This window comes from Arachis duranensis, chromosome 1 (assembly GCF_000817695.3).
Source record: "Arachis duranensis cultivar V14167 chromosome 1, aradu.V14167.gnm2.J7QH, whole genome shotgun sequence".
Taxonomy (NCBI): domain Eukaryota; kingdom Viridiplantae; phylum Streptophyta; class Magnoliopsida; order Fabales; family Fabaceae; genus Arachis; species Arachis duranensis.
The window spans coordinates 29866166-29887338 of NC_029772.3; the positions used below are offsets into that span (position 1 = coordinate 29866166).

At 33.1% G+C, this 21173-nt stretch overlaps 1 protein-coding gene across 1 annotated transcript; it reads right to left on the bottom strand.

Moving 5' to 3' along the window:
• Positions 1-297: 297 nt before the first annotated feature.
• LOC107484285 (ras-related protein RABH1b) lies at positions 298-4792 on the bottom strand. Its single transcript, XM_016104901.3, has 6 exons — positions 4494-4792; positions 3714-3784; positions 2744-2832; positions 1925-2036; positions 1225-1315; positions 298-760 (listed from the first exon to the last, which is right to left on the bottom strand). Exons 1-6 carry the CDS (start codon positions 4614-4616, stop codon positions 626-628), a joined length of 621 nt encoding a protein of 206 aa, XP_015960387.1. The 5' UTR covers positions 4617-4792; the 3' UTR covers positions 298-625.
• Between the last annotated feature and the right edge of the window lie 16381 nt (positions 4793-21173).

Here is a 21173-nt window from a genome sequence, read left to right on the forward strand (position 1 = left end):
CCGAACCAGGATACATGGCTGTGTGATTTTCTTTTCTATACTCTTTTTTTGTTTTATTTCGTTAAGAGACAAAATAAAAGTGTCTCCTACATTGTATATTTCTCAAAAATCACAACTATCCAAAAGTAAATAGTTGCTCTGTTCTTAAACACATTGTGAAAAAACAAAATAAAATTATTTCCTGAATTTCAACTTAACAGAAACATCAACAACAAAATTTTTATTCTAGTAAAAAGCAAAAACCCAAAAAAAATAAAAAAAGGAGGTCATAGATTCAACCATCCTTTTTTCAGGCCATTCACAAACCTTTAGTAATAATACATAAAAGATGATAATTTATCTTCTAATATCAAAAGTATCCGGGATCATTACAAAAAATCTTTCAATTAAATTAATTTAGTCATATAACAGAGAGAACAAATTTGTCACCGCCGAATCTTCACTTGTTTTCTCTAATTTGTTTTCCTCTTGCATATGCTAACAAAGTCTAAAAAGACTAATGAACCTTTTTTTCTACAAATATGAAGCAAACACATCCAAAAACAAGGCAGGATGGAGCAGACAGATACACAAATATAATAAATAAATATAAATAAATAAATAAAAACTGGAAGACAAGGCAGGATCAACAACAACCACCCTCAGCTTGAGAATCATTACCACCAGAAGTTTTAAGGTTGACATCGACCATATCATCTTGTTTCGAGGAAGATAATGTTTCCATTCCGGGTAACGCAGCAGCAATTTTACGAAAGAGAGCCTAAATATATTACATTGGTTTGAGATAAAGTAGTATAAATAAGTCCAACACCATAGAATATGAAATAAATAAATAAAGATACATGGAGGCAAATGGTGTTACTCTGGTTACTAAAATTGGTGGCCTTTTGAATGATACATCCTTTAAAATCATTCTCCAAATAATCTTCCTAACAAATAGTACTTAATAAAAATAAAAATAAAATAAAATAGTGCTAAACAAAGGTTGGAAATGTATCTATTTAAAAGAGTTTTCACTTTCATTGAAGGACACCTAACACACTAGTCCATAAGGTATATAGTTGAAAATACAAGATTTTATCTATTTTTTCTTCCATGCTTAATCATAAAAAAAATACATTTACCAATGTTTATGCCACAGTGAACAACTTATTCTCAAATGTTCAACCTGATGGTAAACAATCAAATTAATTTTCTATGACAAAAGAAGAGGGACTTAGTTACCTTTATGTTAAAACCAGCTTTTGCACTAGCTTCAATAAACATAACATTTAGCTCACGTGCCTTTTCTTCCCCGTCCTCTGTAGAGACCTGCCTGTATATTTAAGCAAAAAATATTGCTTCTAAGGATATGACTGTGCTAGAAATGAGCAATTGAAAAAAAAAATGTAAAAGAAGTTAACAAAGGCTGTTATCCCACATAGAAAAATTCTCTATGGCCAAACTATTAAAAATGATGAAGACAATGAGATGGTAGAGATGTGTATCTTGTGTCTCTTTTCTCTTGGGAGATACAAAAAGTAGCTTGAAAATTATCAATAAGAATTTCTTTGATTTTCCTTTGTTTTGGAAGCATAAAAAGTTTCTTTAAAGCTTTTGTTTGACCCCTTCTCCAAGCATATTTTAATTTATCCTCGGAGTTCTTTGTCTTCTTGAGACATTACCCAAAACATAACACGTCCCAAGCTTAACACCTAGTTAGGAAACAATGTGGCAAGTATGGATATGTTTGATGTGTAAAAACTATGGATGAAACTCATCAATGAATCCTGCCTGGCTCTCTTTTCACCTTTGAATCAAACATGCCCTAAGTGTTGAATTGGCCATTTAAAAAAAAATTGCAATCAAATTGATCTTAGACAAAAGAGAACAAAAAACCAAAGCTATTTATTTTCATGTCAGTCTAACATTCATTAGCATCTACCTCTTGTCCAAAAGGTCAGTTTTGTTGCCAACAAGAACAAGAATAACATCATTGCCTCTTTCACTGCGCACCTCCTCGATCCACTTTACTGTGTTTAGGAACGTCTGACGGCCTATATCATAAGAATAAGTATACAATTAAAAAGCATTCATCAAAGTAATCTAGAAAACAAACAAATATCATGTACGCATGAGTAATTTCATCTCTAGGGATCCAAGAAGGTGGGTAAGAAAATAATCCTTCCATTCTCTTCCTCTATCATTGTCACATTTTAGTACATCCTAGTATTAGTATATTTGTCTACTAGATACTGTTTTATTCAGATACATTGATTCAATGTTAATGACTTACATAAATAGTGTAAGAGAACGCAGGTCAACTGTTCTATCCTCAAGCTTTATGAGTTTTAGCATGCAATCCATTTTAAGGTGCTTAACTTAGATGAAAATGAGTGTAAGGGTTCTGTTTTCTAGATTTTTAAAATGAAATTTTCAGTCATGCTAAACGGGAATCACTTACATAAGAAGGAAACGGAAGACTTTACTATATATGCCACTTAGATGCATAAATATATTCCTTTCAGGGATAATAAGTCTTATTTATTTCTAGGTTCTGGAAGCAAAATTACAAATGAAAAACTCAACTATTTAAAGCATTTTAAACTAATTAAGGTTCCAAACAAAAATAACTTTAGTAGACTAAAAACCTCTGTTTTGATATAAAAGCTGCAAGCAGATATGATTTGTTAAGAATGGAATAGTTGAGACCGTCAGGGGAAAAAAAGATAGTTGAGAAGAAAATATGATATAAATGCCCTACTTGCAACATCATAGACGATGACAGCAACAGATGAATCTCTAATGTAGCTTGGAATAAGACTTCTGAATCGTTCTTGTCCAGCAGTATCCCTGTAGCACACAATATATATAACAAGTAGCACCATGTTTAGTTGATTCATAAATTAATCAACTTCAAAACCTATTTTATGCTTTCAAGTAGAATTCAGATGAACAAATGAGAAAATACTAAATAATAATAGTCAAAAGCCATTACAAACACATTATAGTAGGATTAAAAAGCTACAAAACAGAAGTCAATGAATTTAATACAAATGGATAGAATTTTCCAAAACAAGAATGAAAGAGCGTTGATTTTAGTAAACATTAAACATCACATCTTGAGAGTACAATATAGAGAAAAATTTCTTGATGTCATTCAAATATAAAGTATGACATACAAAAGAAATAAAATAAAGATTAGGAGTATGTAAGAATAGAAAGAAATGGAAGGGAGCGGTTGTAGATTCCTCAACTCCATGGAGATTTTTTATTTTACATGGAAAGGAACCAAGGGGCCTGTGATTCGTTGAATGCATATACATTCCGGGAATTTTACACTAAAAATATCTTATATGGGAATGTGTTTTCAGTGTAAGTCCCCAAGAATTTAAAAATATTCTACAAACCACATATCCCTAAGGGTATACAGGTGAATGTGTTTTTAAAGTATAAGATCCTGTGCTTACATTCTTCACGTAGGATAAGGGGAAATCACACTTTGTTATCTAAAATCACTGCATGATTCCAACATTCAGTATTCTAGTATATCCTTTATTTTAGTGAAAAGATTAAATGGTAACAATAGTAGCAACGACAGTCCCCTTATCTCTTCTATTAAGACCATATAATAGGAGGGAAAACCACCCAATCCTTCCTTCTTTCATTTGTTAACAAATACCATCCCATTTACCTCCCAATAGAATTTCCAAAATGAGCATGCAATAACTTACCACAACTGCAGCCGAATGGTTCGATCTTCAAGATACATAGTTTTTGATAGAAAATCAATACCAATTGTAGCCTATTTGGAAAAAAAGGAAAAATAAGTTTGTTTATTAGCCAAAGACATAAAATGCACATAAATGCTAGAAGTCAAATTGTATCTTAATATTGCAACAAGAATTATCAAGAATTTGGCTGAAATAAAAACAAAAAATAAGAATTATCTAAATAACCCAGATTGAAAAATGGAAAGCAAATTAATGATATGTAAACTATGATGCGGTAAATAGAATATATAATAATGGTGACAAAAATCTTCGTTAAGGTACCACATTCATAATCATTTTTGTCTCATACACAAGCCTGCATTATTGGTAGGCTGTTGGATCCAAGTCAAATGGGTCTCACACAGTATCAAATGGTAGAGGAGCGTGTGTTGCTAAATGTAAGAGAAATAAAAAATGAAAAACTAGTAAACAAACATTACTTCATTTTCATTACCCAAGAACCCATGCAGGAAACCATTATAATTTGTTGTCTCTATCATTTCCCTCAACCTTCTCTGCTATATATCATAAAACCAAGTTTTTTTTTTTTAAAAAAAAAAAGAAAATCGTGGAACAGTATAACCTAACCAATTCCTAATCTCCAAGAAGAATATCAAAACTTAAACACAAGAAGCCATGCAACAACAACAACAACAACAATGATAATAATAATAATAATAAAATCAGAGTTTTACTTGAGAAACGAAGACATGATCTTGGATCTGAAAAAGAATAACAAACCTGGTAGGTGTTGTCGAATTTGTCGTACATGAATCGGGTAATGATGCTGGTTTTTCCAACGGACTGATCACCTAAGAACACAAGCTTGTATTTCGCAAGAGCGGACACTGACACTCCCGCCATTTTTGATCCCACACGAAAAGATTCCAAATTCAATTCAATTCGCCTTCCGTTTGCATCCTTCCCTCTTTAATTTCTCAGTTCTTAACAAATGATTCAATCAATGAATACGTGATTTGAATCTGTCTGCAATTTCTTTTCTTCTCCAAATAGTGGCCCTCGTTCTATCACCATTACATCTAATAACAAGAAAATCCATTATATATATGTTATTAATAATTAATAATTACACGACCAAATATGTTATATAAATAATTAAATATACCACTTAGGCCATAACTAAGCCAACTAGCCAACCCATGCCAAATAGAGCATGTTTGTAAGAATTAAATTCGGTTCAAAACCTTATGCGCTAGTTCAAACTTACGAGTCCAATTAAATAACATCAACATAATTTATAGTTCGACAAAATATTATAATTTAAATATAATAAAAAATAATACATCCTGAAATATTTAACAAATATGAATATCATAATTAAGTGTATATTGTAATACTCCTACTTGTAAAACATTTAAAATGCTAAATTAAGTAAGATGTTAAACTTAGTTAATGCATGAGTATCTTATTGACCATTTTATAATTAAGCATATCGTAAAAAATACATATGAAAAAAAAGGGTGAATTCGTAATTCATTAAACATAAACCACACATGCATAAAATAATAATCTTAAGTATAAATGCTATAATAAAATATGAAAATCCTTAAAACATTTAACAACTAAAGTGAATATATAAAACTCTTAGGAGGGCTTTTAGTTGATGCTAGTTGGTAGTGCGGATGAGGTTTTCAAAGGATTCTCTTCAGAACATGTTGGAGAAACTTTTTAAACAAAGGAAGCAAGAGCCTCTCCAAGTGGTCCTGGGTATAGGTTTTATCCAATGATTAATATGTGCTAGCTAGTGTGGAGGATTGGTGAGATGAGTCATGAGTTAATGGAGAACAATATGTTGTGGGTGTTGGTGAGCGACGATATGGATTCGTATGTAGGTTGATAAGAAAAAAGTCATATTATGCGATGGAATCAAAAAGAGGACTCAATAGAGATTCTTGGAAAGAAGTGGATGTGAGGTATTCTTACTATGTACATATTTTTGGTGGTAAAATCTACAAAGAACTCTTTGATTTAAGACAACTCAATGAACACCATTAGGGCCAGCTTCTGTATAATCTCAAAATAGAAAGGGTACATCACAAGAAAGCAATAAGGGTGAGAATTCAGAATTGCAACATGATTTACAGTAGTAGAGATTAGTGAAATACATCATATATCATTTATTCAAGAATCAACATCTAGGTTATCAATTATCATATAGTGTCACACAATTATACAAAGCATACATCACATGCCTTTCTATATGTTTGGCCATGAGCTCACGAGTTGATTTTCAATCTCTCAACTGACATTACCGACAACCGATTCCGGCCCTAGCCTGTCCATGAAAATGAGTATGAATGTACCAGTAGCCAACTCAGACCTTAACTTTGTATAACATTGGAACAAAGTCCGTTTCTTTCATTATAATGCCTTGAGAATTATCATTTTCATTCATAAATCTTTAAATACATGATAATGAGGTTATTATTAGGTTTTTGGAGTTGTAAAATATCATTTTGGGTCAAAGAAACGTATTTGGAATTCACCTTAAAGATTTAGAACATTAAAATCACGATTTTTGGTGATTTTATAAGTAGAAGATCGATCCTTTAGTTACCAGAGAGGATCAATCCTTTCGTGCATGCATGACTGAAAATTTTCTTTGTGAGAATCGATCTCACAATGGACCCTCTATCTGTGAAAGTGCATAAAGTATTGTTTTGTCATTCCTTGACCTACAAAATACCCTAAATGCATATTCTAGTGCTATATACTCATTTATACAATATCAAATATTCCTTCAAATAACTCCAAACATTAAATTTAAAATAAATAAATACATATAAGAAATCACTGTTCTTACAAAAATCACTTGAAAATTCCATATATGTTGACTTCTTTCTTAGCTTCTTAAGAGTAAGTTTGGATTTATCAACTCTTAGTATCTCTTAATATGAGTTGAAAAAATAACTAACTAAAAGTTGAAGGGATGAGAAGAAGGAAGAAGTAAACGTAGTGGTGGTTTGGGTGCAAATGGTTGGTCTTGGGTGCTCAAGAAAATGGTTGTATGAGTAACTAAGGTGTTGTATGAGGTGAAAGGATATTGTATTCGTAGTTGTTGTGGTGAGAAGTGGGAGGTTGAACTGTAGAGAAGGGTTGAGAATTAACTAAGGGCTTGTTTGGACCTCATTTTCGTAAAAGATATTTTATAAAAATAAAAATGATTTTAGGTTTAGATATCTTAGCAAAAGTCTCTATGTGAATCTCTTCCCGAGCTGCTCAGAACAACCTATTCAATGCAAAGAGCGGCTGGGAAAAAAACCCAGAGCCTTACAGCTAGTAGCCCGATATCGAAATCCTAAACTGGACGGAGCCTATAGATCCCGCGTCATTTTCGATGAAAAGGAGGAATGATCCTAGGCAGACCAAGGCCTTACAGCAGCATAGGAAGTTGCAGCCTTAGTATATCTCATATAAAAATTTTTTTTTATTTATTAATTATATTTGGATAAAATAAAATCAAAATATTTTTTTTTCATTTATTATGTGAAAAATATCTTTTTTTAAAAAAAGATCTTTTAAAAAAGATATAAATTATAGTTTTTTAAAATAAGATATTTTTTATTTTTCTAGTGATTTTACTTTTATTATTAGAAAATTTACCAAACACATAAAAAAATAAAAAAAATATTTTTTAATTAAAAAATATTTTTTTATCGATTTAATGGTGTTCAAACAAACACTAAGTGTGTATGAAATTAATTTTAAGATTTTTTTTTTAAGGTTTTTAAGAGATGGATAGAATGAACTAGAGAGTGAAGTGGAGAAAGTCTGTGTGCATGGAAAGCTAAAATTTGAGGACTATTTATTGGGGAGAGACTGAAAGTTGGCATGTAAGAGAGGTTGACCATACAAAGCTTAGGTATTGCTTGCGTGGTTGAGCTTGAAACTTTGGGTTAAAGGTGGCATTGTGTTGAGCAAAAGATGAGGGGTGATTCAACCACCAAGATGAGGTGTTCATACATAGTAAAACGGTGAAATAAACGGTAGTGGTTTCTGGACATTCTTGTGACCAAATAGTGGGGTGCAATACATGAAAAGTGGCTGGAACATTATTTCTTGATCTCCTCATTCATAAAATCGATCCCTATATTAAAACATGGAATCTATCCTCTCTTCTTAAAATGCACAGTTCAATTTTATTGGGACGTTTTTTTTTTGTTATTACATATATGCACATGTAAAATTATATATATTTATGATATTATATATATAATCAAATAAAAAAGACTAATAAATCTTATATATATTACCCAAAAATGAGATTTTCGGAGGTGAGGACGATAATTTCATAGATAGACACTTTTTTTATGTTAGCTTAAATTATACAGGTCAACTACTATCCACTATCTCTAGACATCTGCCAAATGACTTGAGAGTTTAAATGATTATCTTAGTCTACAAAGCTTTTGATCCTGTTCTTTTTTGTCCATATGAACATTTGGCTCCATAATCATTTGATAAAAGAGGCATTCTTATTCTTATGAATAATTTTTACCGAAATTTATGGTCAGAACCAAATCCAGATGAGGTGGCGATATTGAGTATGGACACATACACTGCCTATTATTTTCTTTCTCCAATATGATAATGTTTTTATAATTATTTATTACGAGAACTTTAATTATTATTATTTTTTATTTCTTAATAAAGATACTCGCAAATACTTTTGTTCGGGAGGTGAGATTATAGGATTACCTCTTGTAGTCGTGGAACCTAGATTTGTATGATTGAGACACGAGACTAACGAATTTTTATAATTAGAAAATTGTTTAATATAGACAGATTTATAAATAGATTTGATCTATATTATACGAATTTTTAGTTACTGGCGAAATTATTGACGAATTTTGTCTCTCTATAAAAGTCTAATCAAAAACTGTTTACCGACAGATTTTTTCCGTCGGTAAATTACCGACAGATCTTCCCTTTGTAAATTTTTTTTTCCATTTCTCCGAGCGTCAAACTTTTCGACGAATTTTCTATCTGTAACTAGAGACAGATTTTTCGATGGATTTTTCGTCGGTAATTGAAACCTTGAAAAAACATTCTAAATTCTGAATACAGACAAAAAATCCGTCTGTAAATCCGTGAGTAAGGTAAAATAAGTTTTTTTTTAGATTTTTTCATTGCAAAATAAACCTGTTTTCATACAAAATAAATACAAATTTAATAAATACAAATTTTTATCTAATTTGTATTCGAATATTTATAATATTTCAAAAATAAACAAATTCATCATATTATCAAACTAAAAGAAAAGTACTATAAACAAGCAAGTCAATATAATTCAAAATATAAACAAAGTGTTGATACATCAACTATAATAATAAGTAACAACCATACATCAATAAAGTGTATTAATACATCAACTATTGTCCTCTAATTAAGTCAAAATATACAATAAGGTTGCTTAATTAGGTTCTAAAATTGGAACCTCATCTGTACAGAAACCATTCATCATTATTGTGTCCATTGATTCAAATAGTGGGGTCATGAATTGATCCTCTGCCTCAGGCTTCTCTGCCTCCTTATATTTTTTTTATTTCTCATCTGTTCCCCAAGTATCAAATTCTGACAAAAATAAAAAAATAGTGACAATATAATCTATATACAGTGTATTCTTCATCTCAAGTAACAAATTCACAAGTGAAGCTCACCTCAACATCTGGTCTAGTTCTAGTGACTTTCGATTTGGGGTTGCAAGTTTAATAAGAGAAAAAGAGAAAGAACCTGGTGGTGCTTCTTTAATCTTTGCTGAGTCTTGGATTAGAACAGGAGTCTCCTTAATAACTGGTGGTGCTTCTTCAATGGCTTTCTGTGCTATCTCACGCTCTTTAACTGATCTGGTATTTGCTTCATCTACCTGTATTTGTATTGCCTGCAAAGTATCCTGTAACTTGGCAATTATATGTGCCTTTTCCTCTTCCAAATCAGTTTGTAACCAGTCAAAAAGTAAATAAGTTTATGGTATAAGACATGAAAATCAACTTACTACTAGCTTGAATGCACAGCCTTCGCAAATAATATGACCATGGATTAGTCAAAGAGAAACCAAATACTTATTACATTCAATTACATTTGATATGCAGCCATCATGATAAGCTAAAAATAATAATATACTGGTTCCATAAGTTGAGGGGTAGCCATAAGGAAGGAAGAATAGGCCACTCGTCGTGCTGTTGGAATTAACTGGCCAGATCCCCTATGAAGTGGCTCATAAGCAATTCTTGCATCAACAATCTTGAATTTGACATTTCTGATGGGTTCATCACACAGAGGTCCCTCTCGTGCACCCCACTAAAATCAGCTCCCAAGGGTAGCCATAAGGAAGGAAGAATAGGCCACTCGTCGTGCTGTTAGAATTAACTGGCCAGATCCCCTATGAAGTGGCTCATGAACAATTCTTGCATCAACAATCTTGAATTTGACATTTCTGATGGGTTCATCACACAGAGATCCCTCTCGTGCACCCCACTAAAATCCTTCAAATTGGGCCCTGCATTATATTTACACATATAACACAAAAATTCAGAGACAAAATGATAAAAAAAAACAGAACAAATAAATTTACCTGCTTATTAAGGCCAAATGCCTAGATTGACCATGCAGCAAGGAGATCCAAATCATACTTAATCTGAAAGAGTTTACCTAATTTTTTCTGATTCTAGTCAGTACTAACAACACCATTCTCTATGTCCTCAGCAAGACCTCTTTCTAGTGGCTCAGCATTCTAAAAAAAAAAAACAAAAGTGAACAATAAATCGGCCTAGGAAAAAAGTACTCATGAATATCATACACCATACACTCTTGAAAATGCTTACACAATAAGTTTAGGAGATAGATGCTTACCATAGTTATTTTGTTCTTCTTATTTGGTGTCTCGGCAAAACATTTCATTGAAATACAACATGTAATAATACAAAAATATTAAGTAATGAGAATTTGAAGGTGAGATGAATAACTGGGGATATAAATCTATTTGTATTAGATGAATAAACCTCTATAACAAAGAATATGATGTTTGATAAGCCACTATTTTATGGTTTATCTTATGCTCAATTGAGTGATTTTTATCAACTCTTTACTCACTTATTCATACAATTAGCATGTTTTATATTTTTCTTCCTGATTTTGTGCTATGATTGAAAACATGCTTCTTTGATCTTATATTTGCTTATTATTAATCCTCTCTTATTACCATTAGATGCATTGATATGTGTGTTAAGTGTTTTCAGATATTATAGGGCAGGAATGGCTTGGAGGATGGAAAGGAAGCATGCAAAAGTGGAAGGAATACAAGAAGTTGAAGAAGTTGTTAAGCTGTCCAGCCTGACCTCTTCGCACTCAAACGGCTATAACTTTAGCTACAGAAGTCCAAACGACACGGTTCCAATTGCGTTGGAAAGCTAACGTCCGGGGCTTCGATTTAATATATAATATGTCATAGTTGCTCTAACGCTAGGTGACGCGAACACGTGATTCACGCGGACGCGTCGCATCTGCGAACTTTAATCCGCGCGGCCGCGTGGGCGACGCCTCCGCGTCACTTGGCCGCGACCTGTACGGACCAGAAAGCGCTGGAAGTGACTTCTGGGCTATTTCTGACCCAGTTTTCGGCTCAGAGAACACAGATTAGAGGCTATAAAGTGGGGGAATGCATCCATTTATAATCATGCTATTCATAATTCACTTTTTATTATTTTAGATGTAGTTTTTAGAGAGAGAGGCTCTCTCCTCTCTCTTAGGATAGGGATTTAGGACTTCTCTTAGTTTTAGGAGTGACTCTCGATCACAGGTTCAATTTTCTTATTTATTTATTTTCTCTTTTATTTGTCTATGAACGTTTTCCCTTAGCTTTCTAATTCCACTTGAATATGGGCTACTTGAGACGGATGACCAATTTAGAGCTCTTCGTGACATTAAGAGTAAGAGGAAGATGGCCAGTGGTAAGAATTGTCCTGCAAGGTTCATCATGGTTGGAAGCTCAAAGTTTAAACGCAAAGGTTGGTGTAAAGCTCAACTGAATGGGTCTAGGAAGTTGTTTGGCCGCTTACGTGAGAATTCAGACTGCTTGCCACCCGGATGGAACAATATTGCTCAACCAAAAGACGGGTGCAAAGGCAAGGTCTGGGACCCCAAATCCATTCTACCAATCATCACTCTTAGGGCCTTGTCACTTGCTTTAACTTGCTTGAAGGCTTTTTGCGCCTAGTTTGGGATCCCGGAGGCTATTGGAAGTACAAACATTGGTGGGGATTCCTGGATCAATACAAGCACAAGCTACCCTAGCAGGAAGCTCATCAAATGTCCAACTTAAGGACTATAACTAAAAGTGCTAGGTGGGAGACACCCCACCATGGTATGATCGTTCATTTTGCAATTTTAATTTTATTTAGTTTTGTTTGTTTTTTTTATTTATTTTATTTTATTGAACCTGGAATCATGCATAGCATTCACATTAAGCACTGCATATTGCATTAAAAAAAATTAAAAAACACGCACGCGACGCGGCAGCGTCGCTGACGCGTCCGCGTCACTAGTGCGTGGGGAAAAAAAGAATTAAACAGAGAGTCACATGAAAGTGTGGCTGGAGGAGCACCTTTAGCATAATTTGATCCCACGCGACCGCATCGCTCACGCGACCGCGTCATGTGGAACTTTGGCCTCCCACGCGACCGCCTCCCCCACGCGGCTGCATGCCATAAATATCGATGTGAAAAAGGTGCATGGCCAAAAGTTGTGCTGGAATTGGGCTGGACTCGTGCTAAAAGCCCAAGCCATCCCACGCGAACGCGTGCCTTACGCGGTCGCGTCGCCTTTCAAAAATGGCCACCCACGCGACCGCGTGACCCACGCGGCCACGTCACATTCTTCTAAAGCCCACTCACGCGATCGCATGCCCCATGCGATCGTGTCACTTAAAATTTGGCACTAATAATAATTTGAACAGAGATTTGTGCGAGCGCGAGGCTGCCCTCGCGCCAGTAGCATGAATTGCGTCACGCGACCGCGTCGATTAACTTAAAGCGCAAGTCACGCGACCGCGTGACCCACGCGTCCGCGTCGCTTGCGCCGCACAGCTTATCCTAATTTGCCAAATATCTTATCTTTTCTTCCCCAATCCTAATTTTTCCTCCCTCCTTTCTTACTTACTTCTTCTTCCCTTCTTTCCCTTCTCATTCTTCTTATCTTTCACTTCCTTTTACTTAATTGCATACTTTCATTCATTGCATTATTTTCATTGGTGTTGAAATTTTATTTGGGTCATTCTTTTTCTATATTTTTGTGGATTATTTGACAATTATATATTACTTTTTAAAGGGTTGCTTGCATGTTCAATTTAATACTTTCAAATAGCTTATTTACCATGCATGCCATGTGTTTGTGAAAACGCCCGTATGGCATTGTGCACTATTTTTAAGATTTCTTTTAATCTATTACTATAAATGCTTGCTTTTCACAAAACCCTTTTTATATTTCATTAATTAAATATAATTGTTATTACAAATATGATTGTTAGTTTGAAAGACTTGGTAATCTAACTTGGACATTGAATGCTTGATCTATGCTACTCATGCCTTTGCCAGCATGCCAATAAACATCTTGCATTTAACTGTCCTCACATGCACTTACTATATTTCCATTGATGACTTTTCACATGTAGTCATGACCATGTGTTAACATCATTCTTCTTTACTGTGCATTGATTACCACCTTTCCCGCTCTCTTCCTTGCTGGATCCCCTAGCTTTACTTGCTACTTTTCTTTTTTCCCCTTTCAGGATGGCCACCAAGAAGGGTAAAGAGAGAAAGCTACTCCCAAACCACCGGCAAGGAAAGGAACACAAGAGAGCACTAGCTAAGGTACTACAACCCCCATCCACCTGCACATCTCAGCATGCACCGAGGACGGTGCAATCTTTAAGTGTGGGGAGGTCGATACCGATCTCCACGGGTTAGTTAGTCCCTTCTCAACACCAATTTTTGTTTTTCATTGTTTCATTTGCATGTTTGATTGCATGTTTATTATTTTTTTTTTTTGTGCATATTTTACCACTTGGTTAAAGTAATAAAACTCTTTTAAAACCCTATCTTTGAAATTTTTCACTAATTTAAATTGAAAATTTTTTGTGTTAAAACTTGTTGAAAGTTGTTTTTGGAACATGGTTTTTAAGCTAAAGAACACACAACCTGTGAGATTTGAGCTTAATTGTATGGTTATATTATTTAACCATAATATTTTATTCTTGTGTGTTTTCTTCTCTATGATTACAAATCTTTGCTTTGTTCCATTTTATATGTCCATTATTTAGTATATTTACATGCTTGCATATGATTGAGGCCATTGTTTGATTCTAGCTCACCATTTCCAAATTAGCCTACCTTTTACATCACCCTTGTTAGCCCCCTTGAGCTTTTTAATCCCCATTTGTTCTGTATTTTACCACATCACTAGCCTTAAAGCAAAAAAATAATTAAATATCCCAATTGAATCTTTGGTTAGCTTAAGATAGGGATTGTGTAACAATTAAGTGTGGGGAAACTGTGGGAACATGGGTTAATAAGGGAATGTATCATGTTTCTAATTTATTTGAATATTGGGAATTTGGAAACCTACTCATGAAAAACCAAAATAGAAAAATAATGGAAAATCCATGTGCATTGATAAGTTATGTTTGCTTTTATGATTCAAAAAAAAATTTCAATAAATAAGCAAACAAATAAGGGGACAGAATTACCCCAATGTCAAGTTGAAAGATCAATGCACATGTGATAAAAGTAAAGAAATATCAATAATTTGGTACATGAGTATGAGAATCATACAAAAGTGGGAATTATGGGAGGCTAAGTATAATTTTAAAATTTTTATAGAATATGTATATGTTAGGTGAGATCTTAAACTACTCAAAGATTCAATTTATAAAGCTCACTTGGCCATACATATATCCTTACCTTTAATAAAGCTCACTTGGCTATACATATATCCTTACCTTTACTTCAGCCCCATTACAACCCTAAAAAGACCTCATGATGTTTGCATTGGTATGCTAAATATTTGTTGATTGGTTAGATGAAGAACAAGGTTTAGAAAGCATGACTATGGAAGATTAGAGTGATTTACCCTATACACTAGAGAGATTAAAGTGATATACACTACAAGTAAGGGTTCAGTGCTTAATTCTATGTTCCCTGCTTTCATGAGCTATCTTCTTACAAGTTTACTTGTCTTTTATTGTATAATTTGAATTAGTGAAATCTGATTTATGTTTGTCTTGAAGAACTTATTTATTTTTAACCAAGTAGGTAGAAGCATTTCACATTTAGTTGCATTCATATAGATAGGATTGCATTTCATACTTTCTACCATTCCTCTTCATCTTAATAGCTTCTCTTGAGCTTAGCATGAGGACATGCTATTGTTTAAGTGTGGGAGGTTGATAAACCACTATTTTATGGTTTATCTTATGCTCAATTGAGTGGTTTTTATCAACTCTTTACTCACTTATTCATACAATTCGCATGTTTTACATTTTCCTTCCTGATTTTGTGCTATGATTGAAAACATGCTTCTTTGATCTTATATTTGCTTATTATTAATCCTCTCTATTACCATTAGATGCCTTGATATGCGTGTTAAGTGTTTTCAGATATTATAGGGCAGGAATGGCTTGGAGGATGGACAGAAATGGCTTGGAGGATGGAAAGGAAGCATGCAAAAGTGGAAGGAATACAAGAAGTTGAAGAAGTCGTTAAGCTGTCCAGCCTGACCTCTTCGCACTCAAACGGCTATAACTTTAGCTACAGAGGTCCAAACGATGCGGTTTCAGTTGCGTTGGAAAACTAACGTCCGGGGTTTCGATTTGATATATAATATGTCATAGTTGCCTTGACGCTAGGTGACGCGAACGCGTGATCCACACGGACGTGTCGCATCTGCGAACTTTAATCCGCGCGGCCGCGTGGGCGACACCTCCGCGTCACTTGGCCGCGACCTGTACGGACCAGAAAGCGCTGGAAGTGACTTCTGGGCTATTTCTGACCCAGTTTTCGACCCAGAGAACACAGATTAGAGGCTATAAAGTGGGGGAATGCATCCATTCATAATCATGCTATTCATAATTCACTTTTTATTATTTTAGATGTAGTTTTTAGAGAGAGAGACTCTCTCCTCTCTCTTAGGATAGGATTTAGGACTTCTCTTAGTTTTAGGAGTGACTCTCGATCACAGGTTCAATTTTCTTATTTATTTATTTTCTCTTTTATTTGTCTATGAACTTTTCCATGTTACATTTGATATTTCTATTTAATATAATTTGAGGTATTTTCAGATTTATGATTGCTTTATTCTATTTATGATGTCTTCAATTTAATTTAGAATTTTTTCTTTTGCCTTGGGTTAAATAATTGGTAACTCTTGAATTATCAAATAAAGCAGTGGTTGAAATGGGCAGATCGCTCTAAAGCCAGTCTTCCCATAGGGATTGACTAGGACTTGAGGATCAAACTGATTGTTTTACTTGACTTTCCTTTGCTTTAGTAAAGGTTAACTAAGTGGGATTAAAATCCAATTCTCATCACAATTGATAAGGATAGGACTTTCAGTTCTAATACCTTGCCAAAGGTTTTATTAGCTATCAATTTATCAATTCTATAATCTCTTTCTCTTGCTTAAAACCTTTTTCAACCCCAAACACTGTTTTTCCATAACCAATAATAAGAACATACCTCCCTACAATTCCTTGAGAAGACGACCCGAGGTTTAATACTTGGTTATCAATTTTAAAGGGTTTGTTACTTGTGACAACCAAACATTTGTACGAAGGGATTTCTGTTGGTTTAGAATCTATATCTACAACGCGACTATTTTTATAAAATTCTTTACTAGCAAAAATCTTAACGTCAATATCCCAGAGAGAGCAACCTGGGAAAGAAAGTAAGAACAATACAAACACTTAGTAGGAAAATCAAAATAATAGTAATAATTGCAAAAGTAATCAATATCAATTAATAATCTACAAGATTTTATAGAGGCCTGGAATGCATTATCTGGCCAGTTGTGGAAGAACTTAGCAATAGGGCCTGCATTGATTGTAAACGGCGATCTAAGAGACACAGTAGGTGCAGGAAGATAAATCAGCATGAAATCTGCAAGTATGGTCATCACCTAAGAACAACAGTATATGGAAAAGGGGTGTTATGCCATTGAATTCTTCACTTGACTATATTCTTAACAAATAGTATTAATAATCAAAATAGTCTTGAAAGATCAAATATCTCAAATTGGTCATTGAATCTGCCAAAATAATTCATTATTGTATCATTTTAGAACTAATTAAAAGCATTTAATCTTGACGATGATGAGCATGTTTAAGAAATAAGTTGAATATAAAAAGCAGATATTCATACCACATCTGCGAAAACTATTTCAGATATAAGTATTTAAGGAGGATACTAATGGAATTGAAGCAGGCCAAGTTGAACCTAACAAGAACTACTAATGATCTTGCTGATGTTTGAACATTTTTCGAATCACTTAACAAGAAATTAGAGAAGGAAAGAATCTCACTTGAGAGAACCCGCGAGAGGCTTAGTTAGAATTCATTGAAAATATCTTCTCTTGAAGAACTTAAACATACCCGGAGTGGTGGTGGATTAGTCACACACTTCTCCCTTCCGCGCTGCAAAATTACCGACGGCGGCTCTGCTCCTCACATCGTCATCAGTGATGGTTATCCGCGGGTTTGGCACCTCCCAAGGAAGAAATCGAGCCCTGTCCCGTGCTGCCGCTGGAGTGAGGTCCCGTCGCCATCGAGCCCTATTGTTGCTTCTGCTTTTCTGCTTTTGCTTTCTGCCTTCTGCTTCTACTTCTGCTTCTATTTTTGCTTTAGTTGTTGCTTCACCATTGTTGATTCACCCTTCACAATTGTTGTTGTTAATTTATTATTGGTGATACTGATTCTGATTATAGTAAATTAGTAATTGCTTCTGATTATAGTAATTGCATGATGATGATTTGGCTATGGTGGCAGTAGTGATGGTGGTGAGAAAAGGGAGAGTGAGAAAGTGCGAAGGGGAAGAGGTGATGGCTATGTTGTTGTTAATTTAATTTCTTGCTTCTACCTTTTGTTATGCTCTAACTGCATGGTAGAATGAAGAAAAGTTAGAAGCTGAAAGGGGATTGGGGAAGAGTGAGAAGAGGAAGGGGAGGAGGAAAGAATGAGAAGCTGGAAGGGGATTGGGGAAGAGTGAGAAGAGGAAGGAGAGGAGGGGTGGGTGTCCTCCGGCAGTGGTAATTGCCGTGGCGAAGGTGAGAAGAAGAGGGTGATGGTGAAGAGTAGAAAGAAGGGGATTGGGGGAGGGTGGGGGGAGAGACCGAAGAGATGCTGAGATGCTGGGGAGTGAGTGGGGTAGGATTTTGCTCTTTTTTTAATATTATTTTTATTAATAATGAAGGGTAATTTGGTCAAAAAAATATAATTGAAGTAGAAAATGACGATTTTATAACGTTTTGTAATGTTAGGGGTGATTTTAATAAGAAAAAAAAGTCGGGGATGATTTTAATTTTGACCTCAAACTTTAGGGACGAAAAAAGTACTTATCCCATAGTATAATATCAATTAATTAAATTTAAACATGAATTATTAACTGATTTAATTTATAAAATAGTATATTATTTAATTAAAAATATAAATACAAAATATAATTATTTTATAATAAACTAACATGACAGATAAAATATATGTCATATATATAAACTAATACGACAGATAAAAATTATTTCATAAATATCTAATTAAATTTTAATGTTCTACTCTTTCAATAAGTCTCATCCAAGTAAACACTAAATATCTAATTAACATATAAGGGTCGTATTAATTAAAAATTAAATAAATCAAAATATATTATATAATTAAATATTAAAAATAATAGACATAAAAACTTACCTCAAAATCCAGTGCCTCCGCTACATACCAGGTTGCATTCAGATTGTTAATATTGTACGATCGGATGTAATCCCTTCATCTACCAATGAATGTTGTGAAATTTTTAAAAACTCAAAAAATGCCAAATGAAACAAACAGATCTCGGCTACACTCCTTTTATCACGTTTCCATGTATTTCTGGCACTGTGTCTGATTTTTCTGCAATGTACGTATTTCGAGTACACAATATCTGGTTACCTAACTTTATTCGTATCCCGGTAACACTCGAAAATGTGATGAGTGTGGTTCTTTGACATATAGGACACAGTGTATCCAAGATGCTTGTGTAACTTAATTTATCCTACTGTACTCGAAATATGAGCAATTACAAATAAAAGTGCATACTCTACATTTTACAAATTTATATAATTATTATATTTAATTAATTTAAATAAAAAAATCTTGCATAAATATGTTGCTTAATTAAATTTGAATATCACAATTGTCACATGAATCACTTTATCCCCTTTAGACGTTTAGTTTTATTTGTTTTTTAAAATATATATTACGTAATAGGCTAAAATGACCTTGCTATTAATTATGAATATTGCAATTTTATTTGTTTTTAAAAATATATATTACGTAATAGGCTAAAATGACCTTGCTATTATTAATTATGAATATCGCAATTATCATGTGGATATTTTTTAGTTATTTTTTAAATATATTATTGTCCTTTGCATAGCCTTAATCACATGTTTACGATTTTTCTTTTACTCCTCCTCTTGGAATTTTCACTGCCACATGTCACTAAATCACTCACAAGTTAACTTCTAGCCATCGTTAGCTACTGGAATCTTGGCCACCAAACAACTCGCCTTTCAAGTTTAGCACAAATGAATGCACCAAGTGTGGAACGATAATAAAGAGGTGTCTTCTATGGTACCTATCATCTTATTGTATCTATGGTGACTACAAAAAAGTTTACCAATTATTTATGGACATTTGGTAATTGAAAGTGTATCACTAAAAGTGTTGCTTAAAGAGAAAGTATTACCCTTAATCGTTAACTTGGCTCTGATACCAAAATTTTTTATTTGGATTTTTCTTTTAATTTCTTTTTCGAAATTTCTATTTGTATAGGTGCTTTATAAAAAGTATTGACCATAATTTTTCAATCTTGTTTTAGTTTATAATATTCTTTTTTGCATGAATTATTGTATATAAAATCTTTTATCTGTTTGTCTTTTTCTTTAATATAATTTCTCAAATTCTTAATAACTTCTTTTATTTCTTCACTTTCTCCTGTTTCTAAATATCTGTTTAATTTTTCAATTTCATTCTCCATTTTTTCTTTTAACAGCTTTAATTCTTTTAAATCATAATATGGTGTTCCAGGCATTTATAAATTTTTTAAGTTTAGCTCCAACTTGTTTCTATTTGTTCTTATTTCTATCCTTTTTATTATAAGGTCATTAATTTCGAATTGAAGATTATTTAATTCTCTTTTATATTCCTTTATTTTACTTTTTAATTTTTCGCCCTTTTTCTTTTTATTTTATTTTCTGATTTTTCAATCTTTTTATGCTTCATTATTTATTTTAAAATTTCTGCAAACTCTATCATCGATTCATCACTATTTTCTAGAGATTCTATTAATTTTTCTAACACTTCAACTTCTCCTTTCAATTTGTCATAGATTATTTTTAGAGCTTCAAATGCTCTTTGATTTATTTCAGAAAACTGTAAATAATTAAACCGATTTTTTTATTTCAAAGAGCTCTTGTTTCTTGTCTTGATAGGTTACATATATTTTCTCTTTATTTATTGTCATAACTTAGTGTTTAGGGTTTCATTTAATTTTTCGACCTTTTTGTTAATTCTTTTATTTCAGAATTTTCTTCTTTAATCTTTAACTTAGATAAACTTAAAGGGCTATTAATTTTAGATTCTCTTATTTGAAAATTCGATAAAACTAATTTTCCTGATGGTTCCTTTAGTAATAAGATTGGGTTTTCAATAGCTTTATATTTTGGTATTTCTGTTTTTACAATTTTCTGAAATAATTCATCGACATAAATTCTTTCTCTATTTTTAAATATTATACTATGATGGCTATTTGTTAAAGCATAATTTATTGCATATGTAATTGAAAATGGTTCATCGTCTTGTTCCATTAGATTTTTTCTGTGAAATTTATAAGCCAAACTTATAGATCTTCCAAGATTTTCAGTTGATAAAGGTATAGCATATCCAAGATGGGCATTGAATTTAACATTTACGTTTGCCAAGTTTCCATGAACAATTCCAATTATTTGATCTATTGGGTCATCAATAATTCTTTTGTCACAGATTGCTAAGCTTATTGGTGAATTAATTCCTTTCATATATGTAGATTTGATTAAGACTTGTATAGTACTAATATGAATCCATCCAATTTTAGATCTTTTTTGTTGATCCTTAATTTTCTCAAT

What these genes read in the sequence shown, in the direction of transcription:
- LOC107484285 (XM_016104901.3), bottom strand. Translation starts at nt 4,616, where the DNA reads ATGGCGGGAGTGTCAGTGTCCGCTCTTGCGAAATACAAGCTTGTGTTC. An exon ending in ACCATTCGGCTGCAGTTGTG is followed by an intron (nt 2,833 to 3,713) that starts GTAAGTTATTGC and finishes TGTGTGCTACAG; the next exon opens with GGATACTGCTGGACAAGAAC. An exon ending in CATCGTCTATGATGTTGCAA is followed by an intron (nt 2,037 to 2,743) that starts GTAGGGCATTTA and finishes CTTATGATATAG; the next exon opens with GCCGTCAGACGTTCCTAAAC.